The sequence below is a fragment of the Thalassophryne amazonica genome, chromosome 19, assembly GCF_902500255.1.
Source record: "Thalassophryne amazonica chromosome 19, fThaAma1.1, whole genome shotgun sequence".
Classification (NCBI taxonomy): domain Eukaryota; kingdom Metazoa; phylum Chordata; class Actinopteri; order Batrachoidiformes; family Batrachoididae; genus Thalassophryne; species Thalassophryne amazonica.
In genome coordinates, this window is record NC_047121.1 from 65,922,226 (window position 1) to 65,945,072 (window position 22,847).

At 47.1% G+C, this 22,847-nt stretch overlaps 1 protein-coding gene across 1 annotated transcript in view; it reads left to right on the forward strand.

The window, feature by feature from the left end:
* kif26ab (kinesin family member 26Ab) overlaps nucleotides 1-22,847 on the forward strand; it is a 230,483-nt gene that overhangs the window by 100,247 nt on the left and 107,389 nt on the right. Inside the window, exon 4 of the mRNA XM_034194848.1 lies at nucleotides 8,596-8,825. Within this exon, the coding sequence (XP_034050739.1) occupies nucleotides 8,596-8,825 (230 nt within the window). The remainder of the gene's footprint in view (nucleotides 1-8,595; nucleotides 8,826-22,847) is intronic.

Below are 22,847 nucleotides of genomic sequence, written 5' to 3' on the forward strand. Positions count from 1 at the left end.
AACCAAGCTCCTGCTGCGGTCGTACCATAGTAGAACCCATAGTACTTGTACATTATTTGACACCACAATAAAGACCATAATGATGATGTGTTCCCACAATATGGCATAGGGTTGTTAGAAGTACAAGTCAGTGGACTAAAAAAACAGAACATAGTGAACTATCCATATTTTTTGAGCCAGCACATGGTATCAAATATGGAAGGAAAACCCATTACTTATTCCAAGCATGATGAAGTCTTTCCACTGGGATAGGCTCTAACCCCCTATGACCCTTAGTGGAACAAGCGGGTTTAGAAAATGGATAGAAATGGATGGATGGTGATGTTGCATCATGATATAAAACAGAAAAGCATCATATAATCTACCCAAAGCTTCTGTGTCTGTAGTTCCTTTAATCACCTGCACTCAGATGTGGGTGAATCTTGAGATTAATCATATAAACGAGGATCCTCATGGAAAACTTTGGCAAGTTTATCGTTGTGATCGAAGTGTCATTCTTGTAGTTTGATGAAGGAAGAAGTAATTGCTGAAGTCTGTATGCAGCGGGGTTGGTACAGCGATTGAGGAGCCACGAGGGTGCAGCCACGGGAGCGCTGGTTTGAGTTGAGAGATGAGCTCATTGGTGCAATTTACATGATTTATGTGCACTTATTAAATAATGGGAAATTGCAAATTTTGTCGGGCGCATCCCCTTCCCTTTAGGTTGTCAGATTTAGTGCTTATCACAGATTTCAATAATCAGATGACACGTTTAGTCAGATATTTCCCATCAAACACATCATTTACCGTATCTCTATTAGCCGCGTGGATAACCGCTGTGCGCAATGGCTTTTAGTGGTTGCATTTCTTCCTTTTGTGCATGAAAACTAAAGAAACATCTTCACTTCTGCCTTTAATGTCAACAAGTGCCTTTAGAGACGGTTTATTGGAGGTCATCAAAAGCTTTTAACTGCTTGTATGCAATCTGCAGCAAATCTAACGGCCCGGCGCAGACAACAGGCGCTGCCTTGTGTTTTCCATCTACGTGTCTAAAAGCAATTAGCGGCTCTTGAAGCCGGGATGACTTGCTCAATGCCACACAGCTGAGGCTGGGCCCGATTGGACAAAGAGAAATGTCCCTTCAGGACATGAAGTTACAAATAAAGCATCAGCGGGTCTGGTCTTATGTTCCCATGCTGGTTTATTTCATTAAAATGAGATCATTCAGAAGGACAGAAGCCCACGGTGGCTCTTGTGGATTGGGAGTTGCACTGTGACAGTAACAGCTTTAATTCACAAGTCCAGCTCGGTTCCTTTGTGGGGGAGAAGCTGAGTGTTCAAAGTAGAGATGGGGAACTCCCACACAAACTTGGAATATGACCAAATCCATGCCTGCAACTGATGGAACTGATACCATCTCTCTGAGGTGATGTCTGATATGAACTGTGGACAATGTCCAGAGAATCAGGTCTAGACATTTTTCAGACTTCTTTTTTCACACTTGAAGCTCAACAGGAGACTGTCCAACTGATACAAATCGAATTTTAAAGTCATAGGGTACTGTAGCCTTGTTTGAGGGTGGACGATAAAGAGTTAAAATTACAGAGCATATGACGCAAGAATTCTACTTCCGGGGACAGCCCCCATTATCACCCGGTCACTCGTCTGTCCCCATCAACTTCAACTCCTCGTTATTCACATTAAATCTCGCTAAAACGTACCGACATGACATCTCCCATTTGCCTCGTCTTCCCTTCTCCACTGGGAATCAGAAAAAAAAGACACTTTTCCCAACTGCTTTGGTGATTACGGCCAAAAACAAAACAGTACACCGTCTCTCCGTGTGAAGTGATGCTGTGTTTGTGTTACACAATGGCAGGTTTTCCCCGGATATCACGCAGGGGTTCAAGTCTCATAATAGGTCTCCATAATAACACCCCCCCGCAACAACATTCCTGAACCATATCGTAATCCGTGTATATACGAGGTCTGTTAGAAAAGTATCGGTCCTTTTTTATTTTTTTCAAAAACCTGATGGATTTGAATCATGTGTGCTTGCGTGAGCCAACCTTGAACCTTCGTGTGCAGGCGTGAATTTTTTCACGCCTGTCGATTGCGTCATTTGCTGGCAAGCAGCCTTTGTGTGAGGACGTGTGTTGAGCTCTCGTCGGATTTTCATTGCAAGGAAAATTTTGCCAGAAACTGGGCGACAGCCAGGTGGAAACCATTCGGAAGATTCAGACGGCTTTCGATGATGATCCTCTGGGCATCACACAGATTAAGGAGCGGTACAACCGGTTTAAAGACGTCCGCACAACGGTGGAGAGCGAGCCATGCTCCGGTCGGCCATCAACATGCTGAAATGACCAGATCATTTCCAAAGTGAACGCTGTGGTGATGCGGGACGTCGTGTGACTATCTGAGAAATTGCGGAAGAGGTGGACATCAGCACTTTTTCGGCACATTCCACTGTGACAGAAGATTTGGCCATGAAAAGAGTGGCGGCGAAATTCATGCTGCTGCTGACGGCGCAGCAAAAGCACCTTCGCGTTGAAGTCTCACAGGACATGCTGTGACATACCCATCTCACACAAAGACTGCTTACCAGAAAATGACGCAATCGACAGGCGTGAAAATATTCACGCATGCACACGAAGGTTCAAGGTTTGCTCATGCAAGCACACGTGATTCAAATCCATCAGGTTTTTGAAAAAAAAAAAAAAGGTCGGATACTTTTCTAACAGACCTCGTAGACTGGTAGCGTACGGTTTTATAAGCACACTGGATTCAGTCGTTACTCACAGAAGGTCCCAAACCTCATCATCTCTCCAGTCAGACACGCTTATTATTGCTTTATATAAATGGCTCTTCTTCACTCTTGGATGTTTGTATTTGTCCAGTTTTATGTCACTAAAAACAGTATCTACACACCTATTCGTTGTCACCGAATCCTTTGAACCTCACCTGTGCTTTTCTCATGAGCTCTACTGGACATGACATGGATTTGGACTTGAGAGCTGGCAGGTTAAAGTCTGTTTAATATCTGGTCCACCTGATTTGGACATTTGCATTCTCCTCTGTCTCGTGGATACACAAAAGAGACTTGTTGCATGTGGACCTACGTTGACACTGGTCTGGCATCTCCAGAAGCTGATTTAATGGGGCTATTCCTTCTCGTTTGTTTCCAAATAGCAAATCGGGACATGGTTTGAAGCACCATAGTAACTTCTTGATCCATCTTCTGTCAATCTTGAACAAACTTGGTATACGTAGTAGTTACGGCCGTCATCACCACCAGAGCTCAAATCAGGTCCTAATTTTTGAACCATTTAAAAATTTCTGTTCAAAGTTGAACATCTTGAGCTCTTTCCTATTATTTTTGGGCAGGTTGCCAGGTCTGCACTTTATAAGCCAGCCAGTTGCCAGGTCTGCACTTTATAAGCTAGCCAGTTGCCAGGTCTGCATTTTATAAGCCAGCTAGTTGCTAGGTCTGTACTTTATGAGCCAGCTTGTTGCCTGGTCTGCTCTTTGTGAGCCAGCCTGTTGCCAGATCTACACTTTATAAGCCAGCCAGTTGCCAGGTCTGCATTTTATAAGACAGCCAGTTACTAGGTCTGCACTTTATGAGCCAGCCTGTTGCAAGGTCTGCACTTTATAAGCCAGCCAGTTGCCAGGTTTGCATTTTATAAGACAGCCAGTTACTAGGGCTGCACTTTATAAGCCAGCCAAGTTGCCAGGTCTGCACTTTATGAGCCAGCCTGTACAGAGCCGAGCCAGATTAAAATGTTCCATCCTGTTTTATTTGTACTTTTGTGGTTCTTGGGTGATCGTAGTAGAACGTCACACTGTGGAATAGCCCGAATGTGATAATCTCATCTTTTAACACTGCTTGCATCACCACCATTGGGAGAGTATGGATTACAGGTTAGAGCTGTGGGTTTGTTACCAGAGGACCCTTAATTCACTTCCCTGTCAGAAAGGAAAATCACAAATGTGCCCATGAGTAAGGTTCTTAATCCCTAAATTCCTTCTGGTGTACAAGGTGAATGTGAGGCATCCATGTAAAGCACTTTGAGTATGTGCATCAGATAGAAAAGTGTCACAGAAATGCAGTCCATCTGCCTGCACACTGTATTTCCCGATAAGACAATAACCGTGCTTGTAACTTACAAGTACGGTTATTGTCTTGAAACAAGCCCACTCAAATTGCCAAATGAATTAAACCCAAATCTCTGATTGTCTCTCTCTCCTCCATGAACTCCACAACCACATGTGCACTAATCTACAATTTCCAAGTGCTCTTGACCCACGAGGGTTTGCATTATTGTCCTGCTGGTAGCTTCCTGCCATGGCACGCTCCGCCGCCACCGATTTGATGCCCAGCAGATGATCTTGGCTGCTGCTGCCTTTGGTGCAGCTGGGCCCACATGGCAGTGCGCCACAGACCGCCACAATACAAGAAAAAAAAAAGAGAGTCTGGGATAATTCCTCCCTTCTGTAAAATTAGGGAACAGCTTAAAATGTGTGAAATTATGTTTCGCCATTTTTTTTCTGAAGACATAAAGCTGTTCCATGAGTCTCACCTCACTCAGAGTAACAAAGCCTATTTTCTCTTTAGCACCAATCCTGTCTTGACTTCTGGGGTCAAAGGTCAACGTGTGCTGATAGGAAGTCAGACTCAACAGGAAGCACTCTACAGAGCTCTTGTTTCTCCGTTTTGTCTCTTGTCATCACTCCTCCTTTTTCTCCATGATGCTCCTTCTCTCTCCCCCCCAAGTGGCAATCCAAGGCAAAAGAATTACGGAGGGCTGAGGGTTAAAGGGTGGAAGGCCATCTCATTACTGATTCCTGGAACGAGCCGCTGAGCACACATGGCTCACTGACACAGCCTAATTAGCTGACCAGGGGATAGATTGTACTTTTCAGCCAGGATCAGGACCGGTGCAGGTCCAAGGCTGCAGAGAGCAGCCCGGCTGTCCTGATACTCACGACCAACCGGGATATATATACACGCTGTGAATTCCTGCAGCGTGTGTGTCTGGGTGTGAGGATCACTTCTCTTCTTTGGACCAGCTGGATCTGTGCGCTTCCGCAATTTGCCGCCACTTGATTTTATGTACATGTGACACTACACAGGCGCAATTAGTGACAAAGTCTGATGAGGAACTCGCTTTGGTTTCGGGTACATGTGCGTGTGAAGTGCTCTCGTCTTTCGTGCCAAAGTGAAATTTGGCCTGTGCAGAATTTCTAACTTTTATGTTCTGATGGCTGCATGAGGATCTGGTCATTTCACTTTGGAGGCACACACTTACATAACCTATATGACTTAAACACCATAATAACCAAGCCCCAACATCCAGTGCTGAAAAACGAAGCCAGTGCGGAAGTGGAAAATCTTGTTCTTCCCTGAATGACCACTTCAGGCTGACTGTGAAAGATAATCACTCCCCATAGAGCCCCATGTTAAAATTCCCAAATGTAGAGCAGAAGCAATCATGTTTACAGCGTGGCACAAAAAATAGTTGTTCTCACTATAGATAGTTTCTCCATTTTGACAACTATATGCGGGTATAAAAAAAACCTAATCAGTTTAAGCTATTTTAACCCATAAAGGTGTAAATAATTAGGGGCACACTTTGTTTGACAGCTGTGTGTCAGAGTCAGGATCCCGCTAGCAGTGTGTGCTACCTGCTGTGGACTAGAACTATTCAAATGGACTTTTTGGCATTTCTGAGCGTTTTATTACAAATATCTGAAAGAATATGGCTTGTTGTGTGGTTAATTTTGTGAACACACCTTTAAAGAAGCTGGTGCTGCAGTATTTCTGTTGAGTGAAATTTTAGTATTGCTTCTCTTATATGGTAGCATCATTAGCACCAAGATAGGGCTAATTGGCGGGTCAACAAAAATATGTGTTGATCAAAGTTAGCTTGTTAGCCTTAGCTTTGCTTGTTTTGTAACCGTAATCTGGGAACTGATTCCTTTATTTTTGTTTGAAAAAAGGTGCAAATTGTCATTTTTTTCCTTCAGTATTAAGGCTGAAGTTCAAAAATAGGACGTTTTACATTGAGCTCCAGCTTTAGTGGCACAAAAGTTTGATGTCCACTGTCGTATCCCTGCAAAACTAGCAGTGACAGCACTCTAATTGTAATGTCAGAATATAAGTATATCCTCACAGCCTGACGTGCAGCGTTCACATGTCAGACTCGCCATATAAATAGCTCCACCTGCCTGCGCTGACACATGGCAGGAAGTGAAAAGAAGGTATACGCTATAAAATAGGTTGTGAATGCTGTTATTTTAGCTGTCAAACATAAATGTCGGACAAACACCGATGTGGTAAATACGCAGACATCCTGATGTGTTTATTGCGCCTCCTGTCAAATTGTGCCTCCTGTCAAATTGCACTGAAGCTCGTACAGTGATGTCTTTTGAAAATAAGAGTGTCATTTGTTTAATTTGTGATGGTCCTCTATTGATTGTTGGACAAAACCAGCAGCTCCACTGAGGGCTAAGCTTTTGTCGTTATCATGACTCCATCTGAAGCCTCAGCGCTGCCTGTTGGTCAAACTAATTAGTGCACTCTGCAGGTCTCCTGTTGGATTATCAGCAATCAGTGATTCTGCTCACTGCAGGTCTCCAGCTGAACCCCTCTGCTCCAACCCGTTAAGACATGCCAAGTCCGCCCCCAGTCCAGATCTGATATGAACCCGAGATAATCACTGCAGCCAGATAAACTGGTTCCACGCTCAGAGTCTGGAAATACTTTGAATTTTATTCATTCTTTGTTGAAGGTGTCATTGTCCTCCAGGCAAGACAATAATCTCAATAATGGTAATCATGCTCGGAGCAGCTGACTCCGTGCATATAAGGATCTTATATAGACGGGTTTGTAAATATTTGGACAGACATGTTTTTGTGATTTTTGCTTCTATGCATCATCACAGAGGATATTCAAGATTCAAGAGTCAAGAATAAACAACGTTATTGATCCCTAAAAGGGCAATTCATATATAACATTGACCATTTAAGATTTACTGCCATTTTTATGCTCAGGCTGTATGTTTTCAGAGCCCATGAGTAATTCAAGTCAACTGGTTTGCCACTATGTAGACCTGGGTTTGTATCCTGCTACCAGCAGCTGGGTCACGCACAGAGAAACACAGTATATGGCCAAAATGTCTTTCGTGTACTTTAGATGAAATTTCACGTTCTTTTGAAATAGAATCTCTCTTCTCAAAAAAATTGGTTGTAAAAGTGATGATTTGTGTTAATAATCATCTTTATGTTTAGTTTTTCCAATTACTTTATCTTCCTGTGGGTTGCCATGCAGTACCAAGGGTAGTTCCATTGTGTTGTGGAACCAGCACACACTCCCAGACTTGACATACGTACATACGTATGGCTGATGTAAAAACGAGGAGTGCATAACAATGGATGTAATTTCTAATTCGAGATTTAAAGTTGAGGGTCTACACAACAAGCACATCTTGATGTTTCATTTCAACTCCACTGTGGTGAAGCACAAAAGTAAAATTTCAAAAATTGTCACTGTACATTTCACTGTCACTTTCTTTCATCAACATGGCAAGATACAGAACTTATGGAATCGTGTTTGTAAATCAGTATTTATAGGGGGGGCCTCCATATGTAGATCAACTAGATGGCTTTCAGTTTGAACCCCTCCAGAAATATTGCACAGATAATGCTGGCAGGAATTAGGCTTTTTTTTAAAAACCTTTATTTAACCAGGTTAGTCCCATTGAGATCAAGACCTCTTTTGCAAGGGGACCTGGATAATTATAAAGTTTCCAGTTCACCTAACCTGTATGTCCTTAAATGTGGGAGGAAACCGGAGCACAAACCCACACAAACACGGAGAGAACATGCAAACTCCCCACAGAAAGGCCACAGATGGGAATCAAGCCCATGAACTTCTTGCTGTGAGGCAATAGTGTTAACCACTAATCCACTGTGCTGCCAAATGAATCAAATAAATCAGTTGCTTAAGGCAAAGATTCACCATTTTGCAGTGCTTGAAGCAGTTAATGAAACAGCTGGTCAAGAAAATGATCCACTCGTTTAAAATGCAAAGGGGAGGAATTGAAACACTCGCTTCAGAAAACGCTTCAGTGTTACCACACTGCACGGGCATCGTCTACTGGGCAGGACAATCCCCCGTCCTCCTAAAATGACCTCCTGGCTTCACCCCTGAGGGCCTGTTGTGCTTTTTGCTCTATATGTTTGCCTCATATATTATTGAAATGATAAAACCTGCTGATGACTGAAGCTGCAGGATAACATGTTGCTCTTGCAATGACGAGTAAAACACCATATAAACCAAACGGTAGCAGCGCAAAGTAACTTACTAGTCATTTAAAAACTAATTAAACACTGGTTTCATTTAATTAAATAAGGCTAATCCCAGGCCAACCTTGAGAGGTGCAGCATTTGAGCAGAGCTGTCTGCTGTGGATGCTGCTGACTCCTTGTAACCAGCGCCGGCTGCGGCAGCTGTCCCTCCGTTTGTGGCAGGGGGCGTCGAGGAGAAGTAAATGGAGTGGAAGGAAGTTGGGCAGGAGCTATCAGTTTATCTTTGTATCTGTTTCTCTAACAGGCTCAGGGTCTGATGGAAAACACAGACGGGGATGTTGCCAGCTCGGCGGTCCCACTCGCTGCGATAACCGCCACCGCCAGCAGCACCCTGATGCCCAGCCGACAGAGGAGTGCCAGCCAGCCGGAACAGGGTGTGGTTGGACTTCCAGCATCTATCACTAGTGTGTCCGTCGCCCCCGCATCTTCCTCATCAGGGCAGAGTTCATCTGCAGCAACATCCTTCTTCATTAGGTAAGGCACCCCCCCGGCCTGTACATTACACCTCAAGGGGGTCTGTCACAAACTTAAGGTGCACTGACATGTGCATGACTTTGATTCACGTGCTTGCACACCCTGTGTTGTGCAGGAGAGTAAACTTGTCTTTAACAGGTGTACACGGAACGTGAGAGGGGTGCCGGTGCGTGCAATTGTGCAAAGAGAATTTTGAAATGTTCAAAATATCCTTCATACATTAATGTCGTGCTACATGGCGCAATTTGCTCTCCAACACTACATGCAGCTCGTCAAGTGGAGTAAAGAAGTGAACAGAGCGAGTGGTTGCGTCAGCGGCTCGCACCAGAGCACAGCTCATCTGAATGATTATAACAGCTGCAGACAAGAAGGAAAGAACATGCAACTGTTTTACCAAGCCATGATAATGTAAACATGACAAATAATTACCTTTTTAAATGGCTCCAAATGCTTTCTCCAGCTCATTCAGCCACTGTGGTTCAGGAAGCGATTAGAGTCGTTTTCAACAGACAACTTGCAGAAAAAATGATTAATCCACTGCGAAAAAATTATTTTATATACGCAGGGTCCAGCATAGACCGCATGACAGGCGGTGGAACAAAGCACGGCGTCCAGCTGGGAACACAGCAGGTGGGATCATTACAATGACGTGCATGCAAGTGCATTAATCAGAGTCATGCATGTGTCAGTGCACCTTTTGAGTGTTTCCACTGCAACAGGAACTATAACTAGCAACAAGAACCAGGCCCCTTTAGCACTGGACGCAGATGTCGTTGTGGTTTTCGCTTCTACCAGATTGAGTAGAAACTGTGTCACAGGTGTAGCTATCAGTAAACGACAACATGTGACACGTCTTTCATCATAACAGATTAATGTAGAGTCAGTAGAACAAAAAGCCGCCACAGATCAGACAGTGTAGCTACTGTGCAGTTCACTGCTGGCATTCCATGTTCGACGTTCAACTTTCCACAAAGTTCAACATTTGAAGAGCTCGTACTGTTGACTTTCATCTCCACACCACACCCCATGTTTCTTTGTTTTTGCACACCATTATCACTAGCGATCATCATGTCCGTTTTCGCTTGTTACTGCAATATCTCTGGAACCAGTCGACCAATTATTTTTCATATATCACATAAGGGTGCCCTTGGGTTAGGGGCCCATTTCAGAGTCACAGCGAGATATTCAAGGTAATCTCATTGCCACCCTTGTTAGCGCAACATCTCAAGAACCAGTTGACCAATTTTCATATTTAGCATAAGCGTGCACTTGGGTCATCCCCCAACACTTTGTATCAGTGATTTGTGGGGGCCAGGGGGGGATATGTCATCTTCTGGTGACTGTTGTTTAGTTTAAGCTGGTAGCCGAGCTTCCTGAACACCTTTTCATTCTCTTCATGCTCCTTCACTGTGCATGTCAACCTCCAACTAGGCTTTTACCTCGTTGATAGCCTAAGGCATTGCTATTTTATTCATTACTTGATTTTTAGAGAATGCAAAATATCCAAACTTCTTCTCCCAGCAAGTAAAAATGCTACAGTAGTCATAAATGCTCTGCAGAGTCCCTGCAGTGACACGCAAAGGGGTGTAACCAATCAACGATCAGCTCTCGCAGGTCCGATGTGTTGAACAGAGAAATGAAACTGAACTGGAACTCGAGGTAACAGAAAGCTGCCACTACCATTGTTAGAGGAAATGAGTCAGCGCTAGGAGAATTCAACAATGCTCAAATGTGCATGCATGCAACACGCTCAGTTGATGTGCACAAAGGTCATGTTCCTGTTGAATAAGTCGCTACATTTGTAAATTATTAGTTGTACAAAATGTCAACCTTCTTTGTCCATACAATTAATTTTGAGCATTTCTCATGGACCACAGGTGAACTGATTATTCAGTTCAATTGAATCCATATTTACATGTGGCAACAGCTCTGGTCTTGTTCCGTATCTCCTTCCTCAGTTTTGCAACTACAGTTGCCATTTTTCAGTTTAATTCAAGTTGTTGATGTGTCTGTCCTTAGGACATTTTGGAGATGGTGGGATGTGTGTCAAGGAGAATATACTGTACAAACAAGTAATACAGCTCCAAGCTAAGATATAGTGCTGTAAAATGCAGTAAAACCAGCGTAAAGGTTTGTGCATAGCATGGAATCTACTAGTACTTCAGTTAAATATATACTCAACAAAAATATAAACGCAACACTTTTGGTTTTGCTCCCATTTTGTATGAGATGAACTCAAAGATCTAAAACTTTTTCCACATACACAATATCACCATTTCCCTCAAATATTGTTCACAAACCAGTCTAAATCTGTGATAGTGAGCACTTCTCCTTTGCTGAGATAATCCATCCCACCTCACAGGTGTGCCATATCAAGATGCTGATTAGACACCATGATTAGTGCACAGGTGTGCCTTAGACTGCCCACAATAAAAGGCCACTCTGAAAGGTGCAGTTTTTTCACACAGCACAATGCCACAGATGTTGCAAGATTTGAGGGAGCGTGCAATTGGCATGCTGACAGCAGGAATGTCAACCAGAGCTGTTCCTCGTGTATTGAATGTTCATTTCTCTACCATAAGCCGTCTCCAAAGGCGTTTCAGAGAATTTGGCAGTACATCCAACCAGCCTCACAACCGCTGACCACGTGTAACCACACCAGCCCAGGACCTCCACATCCAGCATGTTCACCTCCAAGATCGTCTGAGACCAGCCACTCGGACAGCTGCTGAAACAATCGGTTTGCATAACCAAAGAATTTCTACACAAACTGTCAGAAACCGTCTCAGGGAAGCTCATCTGCATGCTCGTCGTCCTCATCGGGGTCTCGACCTGACTCCAGTTCGTCGTCGTAACCGACTTGAGTGGGCAAATGCTCACATTCGCTGTGCGTTTTGGCACGTTGGAGAGTGTTCTCTTCACGGATGAATCTCGGTTCACACTGTCCAAGGCAGATGGCAGACAGCGGTTGGTGTGGCGTCGTGTGGTGAGCGGTTTTCTGATGTCAATGTTGTGGATCGAGTGGCCCATGGTGGCGGTGGGGTTATGGTATGGGCAGGCATCTGTTATGGAGGAAGACACAGGTGCATTTTATTGATGGCATTTGAATGCACAGAGATACCGTGGACGAGATCCTGAGGCCCATTGTTGTGCCATACATCCAAGAGCATCACCTCAGTTGCAGCAGGATAATGCACGGCCCCATGTTGCAAGGATCTGTACACAATTCTTGGAAGCTGAAAATGTCCAGTGCTTGCATGGCCGGCATATTCCCGGACATGTCACCCATTGAGCATGTTGGGATGCTCTGGACCGGCGTATCCGACAGCGTGTACCAGTTCCTGCTAATATCCAGCAACTTCGCACAGCCATTGAAGAGAAGTGGACCAACATTCCACAGGCCACAATTGACAACCTGATCAACTCTATGCGAAGGAGATGTGTTGCACTGCATGAGGCAAAATGGTGGTCACACCAGATACTGACTGGTATCCCCCTCCCAATAAAACAAAACTGCACCTTTCAGAGTGGCCTTTTATTGTGGACAGTCTAAGGCACACCTGTGCACTAATCATGGTGTCTAATCAGCATCTTGATATGGCGCACCTGTGAGGTGGGATGGATTATCTCAGCAAAGGAGAAGTGCTCACTATCACAGATTTAGACTGGTTTGTGAACAATATTTGAGGGAAATGGTGATATTGTGTATGTGGAAAAAGTTTTAGATCTTTGATTTCATCTCATACAAAATGGGAGCAAATCCAAAAGTGTTGCGTTTATATTTTTGTTGAGTGTAGAAAAATAACCAACTTTATTTGTTTACACCATCACAGCTGTACACAAGGATGAAAAAGTCCACACTTTCTGCACAGACTGAATCTTCAACATACAAAATGACCATTTTGAAAAGATCGGGTACAACCAGATTGAGCGTTGTCATGGATATGTGATACTACACCTCAGAACTCTATACACCTGGGAGGTTGTAAAAATGTCATGATGACTGCACACTATGTTATGATGTAACCTAATTGATATGGGCCCACTGTTTAGTAATGTCAGATGAAATCAATATTCCATTTAAAGGATCCCAGGGCTCTCCCAAGAAATTTAGAGTATGATGATACTGTACATCCGGGGAGCGTGCAGCGATGGATGAATGAAGTCCAGCGGGGGAGCCTGTCCCAACTCCAGAAGGGGGAAACTTGAGCATTTTGATTAAGATGTAGGCACTGGGACAATGTAATATTAAATGAAATTAATATTCCATCTAATGAATATTTGGAGGATCAGCACCTCTAAATCTGAGGCCATGGCTCTCAGCAGGAAGCCGATGGATTGCCTTCTCCAGGTAGGGAATGAGGTCTTGCCCCAAGTGAAGGAGTTCAAGTACCTCGGAGTCTTGTTCGCAAGTGAGGGGACAATGGAGCATGAGATCGGACGGAGAATCAGTGCAGCTGGGGTGATGCTGCATTCACTCGACCGTACTGTTGTGACAAAAAGGGAGCTGAGCCAAAAGGCGAAGCTCTTGATCAACTGGTCAATCTGGTCATACTGTCATGAGGGTTGGGTCATGAACGAAAGAACTAGATCACGGGTACAAGCGGTCGAAACAGCTTCCTCAGGAGGATGGTTGGTGTCTGCCTTGTAGATAAGGTGAGAAGCTCGGCCATCCGGAGTAGAGCCACTGCACGTTCACATTGAAAAGAGCTAGCTGAGGTGGTTCGGGCATCTGGTAAGGATGCCCCCTGGGCACCTCCCTAGGGAGGTGTTCCAGGCATGTCCAGCTGGAAGGACCCCGGGGAAGACCCAGGACTAGGTAGAGAGATTATATCTCCACACTGGACTGGGAAAACCTCGTGATCCCCCAGTCAGAGGTGGTTAATGTGGTGAAGTTTGGGGTCCCCTACTGGAACTGTTGCAGATAAGCAGTTGAAGATGAGTGAGTGAGTAATTCATATTCCATTCACGGAATCCTTCTGGACTAGCAAATATTCTTAATGGTTGTGCCATCTATTTTATTTATACAGCACCCTGCTCCTTTCTCCTTGCACATACATGGGTAAGTACAATGACAATATAGGCTCTTCTTCTTCTTCTTCTTCATTACATAAATTACCTCAAGTACCATGTAGAATTTACCCACCCCGTGAACAAGCACACTGGTGAACAGTAGTAAGAAAAAACTCAGCATTTTGTATTTTCCACAAAGAAACCTTAAACAGACCAGACTCAGTTGGGTGACCATCTGCTGTGACCAATGGTAACCCCACTGACACACATACTGGTGTACATTAAAATAACTGAACTTCTCGTTTATCTTCATCACAGTTTCTTTTAGCTTTTCCAAGTACATAAGTAAATTTGCCTTCCAAAACTTGCAACAGCCCTCATTTCTTGGAAAAACGCATAAAATGGTTTTCACCTACCCTGACCTTTCACCTAAAACATAAAACATAACCTAGTGAATAAAAAGTCAAGATGAGCATCGCATGATGATAAACAACAGCCGACGTCTTATTTTGCACATCTGTATTTGGTACTCTTAGTGTATTTCACACTCTAGGTGCAAAATAAATGTCTTGTCATACTGCAGACTTCTTTTGCATCCATGACTCATCTCACGCGGCACTGATTTGGAGTATCAAAGGCGTACGGTGCTGTGGTGGTGGCAAAGCTCCCTTATCAGGCTTTTGAAGTAAGATTGAGGAGTTTAATGAAGTGTTTAGTTTGTGTGCGTACACGCCTGCATGCACCGTTGGAAGGAGATGTGCACAGACTCGTCTCAGATGTCTGCTGAAGGTTCATGCTCTTAACTCCGAAGAGGGGGCGCTAAGTCCATGGAGGAGTTGTTGTTGTTGCTCTGGTTGAGTTATAGAGCGCCTTAGGACACGCACCATGATGGGACTAAATGAACCTTTCGTTACAGGCACCAGTGACTATGACTGGATTATAGAATTACATAATTCGACCTGAAAATGGAACATCTCACGAAGGGGGCTTAGGTTAAAGCAGAGTAGTTTTCTGAGGTATTCCTTGTTTAGTTTTTCTTCTTCTCATTTTCCAGCTCACACATCTGCTCGCTGAGCACGTTCCGTGTGAGTATTTTGTTTTGCAGCAGCGGACCTGTTTGTATGTCAGGTGTTTTTTTTGCTCCACTTGGCCGTGGCGCTGTGCATTACCTCGGAGAATCGCCCACCCTCTCTGCGCGGGCACATAGCGGGTGCAGTGTGCTGCACTGTCACCAATAGATTCTTTGGCATGCCGGTCAGCGAAAACACTCTGCGACTGCCGCTCTCAGAGGAGCGGAATGCTGTAATGAATGCTGGTGAAAGGGAAGCTGGCTGAGAGTGATGCGTAGGACTGCTGGAGGTTTTCACCACAGGAGGTGGAGGAAGCCGGCAAGGAGGCGCACGGAGTGTGACAGGAAACTTAAATAGGGGCTCACCGAGGAGCTTAGGCTGGCTCCGTGCACCCCCAAATGGACTCGCCAAGTTTAAACATGTCAGAGTATATCAGCATTCCAGATCCTCTGGATCTGGAGCTTCCTGTGCATCCTGCTTCCAGTCACAGTGAGGTGTGGCCCGCTGCGAGACAGGGTTCATGCTCAACACTGATTTATTAGTTCTTCTGTTTTCTTTGGACCCCTCCCCCCATCCCAAAAGACACACACGCAGACGAAATGACACACATAATGTAGCTCCTCCTAGCTGGCATGTGTAGGTTAATCACAGGGTGGAGGGCGGGAGGATGACTTGTTTTTTCCCCCATAACAGGTCCTGGTGGGGCTACAGGGGAGGAGGGGGTGTAAGTATAGCAAACGGGTCCCACCTTTCATTTCATCCCAAAGATAATTTGCTGCCAAGAACGCAGTGTTTGGTGTTTTACTTGGCCTGGAGAAACGGCGACTTTCAACAGAAAATGGAGGTGGAAATGTGTCTGATGCACGCCCACTTCCTGACCTTCTGCAGCTGTTGCCTACAACAGAAATACCATCATCGTCGTCGTCGTCATCACCTTGTTGTCTTTGTTTCATCTTTTTGCACTTTATTGCTGATTGAATTCTAACCGTGCGATACAAGTGAATTAATCAACATTTTTACGATTGGAGTGTAAATTTTTGTCCTTCAGGTTCCGGACTTAATTGAAAACTCAGATCTGATTAGTATTCTTCTTTGTCCTCGAAAAAAATACAATTAGCCGGTTGCACACGACTCCAGAGAGCCCGTATCGGAGCGGAATAACCAAACAGCCATTCTCTACCCCGACGGCATGGAGGCGGTTCCTTAGACACTTGTTTGACATTCCTGAACACCGTTACACTCCAAGATGAAATTTGAATTAGAATGAAATTAGCCTGAGTGGAGCTGTTGTATTCACACTGGTGTTTAGAGAGACGGGAGCGAACAAAAGTCATTTATTCTTTAATTTTTCATTGGAAAAAGAAGTCAAGCGTTGAACTGGTTTAAAAAAGCATTTAATTTGTTTCATTTAGGATGCCTACTGAATTGAAAAATCACTTTCCTCTAAATGTGGGTTTGATAACAACACAGCCGTGCCGGTTTCTGGCAATTTATATAAAAAATAATAAGCCTGTATTAATAATTCGTTCCTCTGTATTACGAGCTTGCGTTTAATCGTCCACTTAAATTACGCAATTCCCTAAAACTGATATGAAGTTGTAATAATTGAACTTACAAGTTATTGATGACAGTGAATGTGAGGAAACCCTGAAATGGAGCCTGAATAAGAAAACCCCTTTTCTTTAACAGCTTTAAAGGGGACATATTGTGCCTTTTGTTTTTAGTCGACCTCTCACAATTCCATGTGGTTGGAGTTTTGTGTTAAACGTTGACAAACTCCCACAATTCTGTGACTGTACATTCAGAAAATCAGTTGTTACAAGCAAAGTTTTGGTCAGAAATAGCTCGTTTTAGACTTCTGCAATGTGACAAAGTGATTTTAGTCTTCCTACCCTGCACACCAGCAAAGCAGGGTCTTGTAAATGGCATGGATTCAGCAATAACAAAAAAATGCCCGCACTGATTTCCCCAAACTTGATGGACTATTACTTGGACAGATACCTCAAGATGATTGACTTTTCAAGAGGATTGGATAAAGGTCAATGAATACATGGTGTGAAAACACATTTTCTGTTATATCTCAGCAATCAGTAGGGCAGGACGGATAATCTAAAGTTTATATTGATTGATTGGTAATATGAACTATTGAACATGGATATATCCCAGTAGATATAGCCCTCTGAAGCCATTATTTATTATTTATTTATTTTGCCACATTAGATCTTTTTCTTCACACAGTTTACACTCACTGTACAAACTTGAATCTCATAAGTGTAATGCAAGCACACAGATACTGTTGGGAAAGGGTAGTGACACGGACCCACAACAGGGGCGTAAATGAACGGACAATGGAAGGAGTCAAGTTATAACACTTTACTGTTGTGAATGACACAACTAAACACAGCAGATTACAGAATGTGCAAAAGTTAATCAATAAGGTGTCGTGTGGGCAGGGCTCGACGATATGAGACGCCCGTCAGGAAACGAACCGGAACCACACGATTCCCACTGCCGCCGCCAAGTCCCGAAGTCCCCAGGTGGCCACCTTCACGGCGTGTCGGATCTGGTACTGCTGGCAGAAAGCAAAGACAGTCAAGGGTGGGTGTGTGAACACCCAGTAATCCTGGTGGGAATTCCACCTCCACCTCTCACTCAATACTTGCAGCGATCCCTCAGAGGAAAAGAGTGCCGTCTTGCACAGCCTCCACAAAAAGGACCGGTACTCCTGCAAACACTCACAATAAACTGATTTACAAAATATCACAAAAGGCTGAGGATATACCTCTGGTAGAAGATGATGTCTCGGCAGTGTGGTGGAGGTGTCTTCCTGCTTTTATTCCAGATGTGGATTGGATGATTAGTGACAGCTGTCACGGATGATGGGTGACAGCTGTCACCACGGCTTGTTCCTGAGGCGGCAGCGCCCTCTCGTGCCTGAAGCCCGCACTTCAGGCAGGGCGCCCTCTGGTGGTGGGCCAGCAGTACCTCCTCTTCTGGCGGCCCACACAACAGGACCCCCCCCCTCAACGGGCGCCTCCTGGCGCCCGACCAGGCTTTTCCGGGTGGCGTCGGTAAAAATCGGCCAGGAGGGCCAGGTCCAGGATGAAGCTCCTCTTCACCCAGGAGCGTTCTTCGGGTCCATACCCCTCCCAGTCCACCAAATACTGAAAGCCCGGCCCATTCGATGGACGTCCAACGAGCCGGCGAAACTGTCCAAGCCGGCTCCCCGTCGATAATACGGGCAGGAGGCGGCGCCGGACCGGGTGCACAGAGGGGTGAGGTGTGATGCGGCTTGATTCTGGAGACATGGAAAACCGGATAGATCCGCAGTGAGGCCGGAAGTTGGAGCCTCACTGCGGTAGGACTGAGAACCTTGAGGATGGGAAAGGGTCTAATGAAGCGGTCTTTCAGTTTGGGAGACTCGACCTGTAGTGGAATGTCCCTGGTGGAAAAGCCTACCTCCTGCCCGGGCTGGTATGCGGGGGCCGGGGACCGTCGACAGGTCCTGCATGGGCTTTTTGCCCTTGTCCGGGCCCTCAAACAAGGCCGAACGGGCGGTGCGCCACACCCGACGGCATCTCCGCAGGTGGGCCTGGACCGAGGGCACACCGAACCTCTCCCTCCACCAAAGGAAACAAAGGGGGTTGGTACCCCAGACACACCTCGAATGGGGGAGAGGCCGGTGGCAGCGGACACTTGGCTGTTATGAGCGTACTCGATCCAGGCCAGATGTTCACTCCAAGCCGTTCGGGTGTGCGGAGGTCGTGCACCTAAGGGCCTGCTCAACTCCTGGTTGGCCCGTTCGACCCTGTCCGTTAGTCTGTGGGTGATACCCAGACGAGAGGCTTACGGTGGCCCCCAGTTCCCGGCAGAACCTTCTCCACACCTGCGAGGAGAACTGGGGACCCGCGATCCGAAACGATGTCTGTTGGTATCCCATGCAGCCGGACAACATGGTGGACCAGGAGATCCGCCGTCTCCTGGGCCGACGGGAGCTTCAGGAGGGCCACGAAGTGGGCCGCCTTGGAGAATCGGTCCACTATCGTGAGGATGGTGGTGTGTCCCCGGGACGGCGGGAGGCCCGTGACAAATCCAGACCGATGTGGGACCAGGGGCGGTGAGGCACAGGAAGTGGCTGTAGGAGTCCCTGTGCCTTCTGGTGGTCCGCCTTGCCCCTGGCGCAGGTGGTGCAGGCCTGGATGTAAGCCCGGACATCAGTCTCCAGGGACGCCCACCAGAAGCGCTGCCGGACCATTGCCACGGTCCTACGCACCCCTGGGTGGCAGGAGAGCTTGGACCCGTGACAGAAGTCCAGAACGGCAGCTCTGGCCTCTGGTGGGACATACAATCTGTCTTTCGGTCCTGTTCCGGGATCCGGGCTTCGTGCCAGGGCCTCCCGGACGGTCTTCTCCACGTCCCAGGTTAGGGTAGCCACGATAGTGGACTCCGGTAGAATGGGTTCCGGTGGATCCGACAGCTCGGTCTTGACTTCTCGTTCATGCACCCGGGACAGGGCATCCGATCTTTGGTTCTTGGTCCCGGGGCGGTAGGTGATCCGGAAGTCAAAACGGCCGAAAAACAGTGACCAGCGGGCTTGCCTGGGGTTCAGTCGCTTGGCGGTCCTGATATACTCCAGGTTCCGGTGGTCCGTGAAAACCGTGAAAGGCACTGACGCTCCCTCCAGCAGGTGTCTCCACTCCTCAAGAGCCTCTTTCACCGCAAGGAGCTCTCGATTGCCCACGTCATAGTTCCGCTCTGCTGGGGTCAACCTGCGGGAAAAATAGGCACACGGGTGAAGAACCTTATCGGTTTCTCCGCTCTGGGATAGCACGGCTCCTATCCCTGAGTCAGAGGCGTCCACTTCAACCACAAACTGGCGACTAGGATCGGGCTGTACCAAGACCGGTGCAGTCGAGGAACCGGCGTTTCAACTCCCTAAACGCGGCTTCGCACCGATCCGACCAGGTGAAGGGAACTTTTGGTGAGGTCAGGGCCGTCAGGGGCTAACTACCTGACTATAACCCCTTAATGAACCTCCTGTAAAAATTTGCGAAGCCGAGGAACTGTTGCAGCTTCCTACGGCTCGTAGGTTGGGGCCAGTCTCTCACCGCTGTGACCTTGGCTGGATCCGGGGCGACGGAGTTGGAGGAGATGATAAACCCCAGGAAGGACAAAGAAGTGCGGTGAAACTCGCACTTCTCGCCCTTCACAAACAGCCGGTTCTCCAACAACCGCTGCAGGACCTGACGTACATGCCGTACATGGGTCTCAGGGTCCGGAGAAAAGATGAGTATATCATCCAGGTATACGAAGACGAATCGGTGCAGGAAGTCCCGCAAGACGTCATTAACCAAAGCTTGGAACGTCGCGGGGGCGTTAGTGAGGCCGAACGGCATGACCAGGTACTCAAAATGACCTAACGGGGTGTTGAATGCTGTCTTCCATTCGTCTCCCTTCCGGATCCGAACTAGGTGGTATGCGTTCCTAAGATCCAACTTTGTGAAGATTTTGGCTCCATGCAGGGGGGTGAACACCGAATCCAACAAAGGCAACGGGTATCGGTTGCGAACCGTGATCTCGTTCAGCCCCCGGTAATCAATGCATGGACGAAGACCGCCATCTTTTTTGCCCACAAAAAAGAAACCTGCTCCCATCGGAGAGGTGGAGTTACAGATCAGCCCGGCAGCTAAGGAGTCCCGGATGTAGGTCTCCATTGATTCGCGCTCAGGTCGGGAGAGGTTGTACAGCCTGCTGGACGGGAACTCCACACCTGGCAACAAATCGATGGCACAATCGTACGGACGATGCGGGGGGAGAGTGAGTGCCCGATCCTTGCTAAAAACGTCAGCAAGATCGTGGTACTCAACTGGCACCGCCGACAGATTGGGGGGAACTTTGACCTGCTCCTTAGCCTGGGAACCGGGAGGAACCGAGGATCCCAAACACATCCGATGGCAGGTCTCGCTCCACTGTACCACCACCCCGGACGGCCAATCAATCCGGGGATTGTGTTTCAACATCCAGGGGAACCCCAGAATCACACGGGAGGTAGAAGGAGTCACAAAAAACTCAATCTCCTCCCTATGATTCCCTGACACTACCAGAGTTACTGGTGGTGTCCTGTGTGTGATTAAGGGAGTAGGGTGCCATCTAGTGCTCGCACCTGCAATGGTGTAGGTAGCGCCACCAGAGGGAGCCCTACCTCCCTGGCCCATCTGCTGTCTAGCAGATTCCCTTCTGACCCTGTGTCTACCAGTGCTGGGGCCTGAAGGGTTAAATCCCCGCTAAGGATTGTAACTGGGAGCCGTGTGGCAATGTGTGTGTGTCCCACGTGAATTTCTTGGCCCACCCTAAGCCCAGTTTCTAGGGGCGGGCGTTGGTGTTTAACCGTTCGGGCAATTGCTCAATTGATGCTCCATTGAGCCACAAACAAAACAGAGGAAACCTCCTCTGTCTATTAGGTGGTCTAAATGTGGCCCTGCTCGTGTCCATAGCTTCGTCAGCAGGGGGAGCTGTCGCCCCACGGGACGTAGAGGCCAGGGAGCGTGGGAAGGGCGGACCTTTCTCGGACCCGGAAGGAAGAGGGACTGCGCGCGCCCGGCCACGTCCTTCGTCTCGTTCCCGATGGCGTTCCTCCAACCGATTGTCTAACCGTATAACGAGATCAATAAGCCCATCTAGTTCCCGCGGTTCATCCTTGGCCACTAGGTGCTCCTTTAGGACTGACGACAGTCCGTTTACAAAGGCGGCGCGGAGCGCAGCGTTATTCCAGCCGGACCTCGCAGCCGCGATGCGGAAGTCGACTGCATAAGCAGCTGCGCTTCGGCGTCCCTGTCTCATCGACAGCAGCACAGTTGAAGCGGTCTCTCCCCTGTTAGGGTGATCAAACACAGTTCTGAACTCCCTCACAAACCCAGTGTACGTGTGAAGGAGCCGTGAATTTTGCTCCCAAAGCGCTGTAGCCCAAGTGCGTGCCTCTCCCCGAAGCAGAGTGATCACATAAGCTATTTTGCTTGCGTCTGAAGCGTACATGACGGGCCGTTGTGCGAAGACGAGCGAACACTGCATAAGAAAGTCCGCGCACGTCTCCACACAACCTCCGTACGGCTCAGGAGGGCTTATGTATGCTTCAGGGGATGGTGGGAGGGGTTGTTGAACCACCACTGGAACATTTATATCCAGCACAGGGTCGGCAGGAGGAGGAGCTGCAGCAGCGCCCTGAGCGCTCGCCGCCACTTGCGCGGAGAGAGCCTCCACCCTGCGTTTCAGGAGGATGTTTTGCTCGGCTATTTGATCCATCCGAGCCGTAAAGGCGGTGAGAATATGCTGTAGCTCACCAATCACGCCTCCTGCAGACGCCTGCGCTCCCTGCTCTCCCATTGGTTGTTCAACAGCCTGGTGACGCCCCTCGGAGTCCATGACGCTGGCCGAGATATCCTGTTGGGAAAGTGTAGTGACACGGACCCACAACAGGGGGCGTAAATGAACGGACAATGGAAGGAGTCAAATTATAACACTTTACTGTTGTGAATAACACAACTAAACACAGCAGATTACAGAATGTGCAAAAGTCAATCAATAAGGTGTCGTGTGGGCAGGCTCGACGATAGGAGACGCCCGTCAGGAAACGAACCGGAACCACACGATTCCCACTGCCACCGAACCCGAGGAATACTGGAGCCGCCAAGTCCCGAAGTCCCCAGGTGGCCACCTTCACGGCGTGTCGGATCTGGTACTGCTGGCAGAAAGCAAAGACAGTCAAGGGTGGGTGTGTGAACACCCAGTAACAATCCTGGTGGGAATTCCACCTCCACCTCTCACTCAATACTTGCAGCGATCCCTCAGAGGAAAAAGAGTGCCGTCTTGCACAGCCTCCACAAAAAGGACCGGTACTCCTGCAAACACTCACAATAAACTGATTTACAAAATATCACAAAAA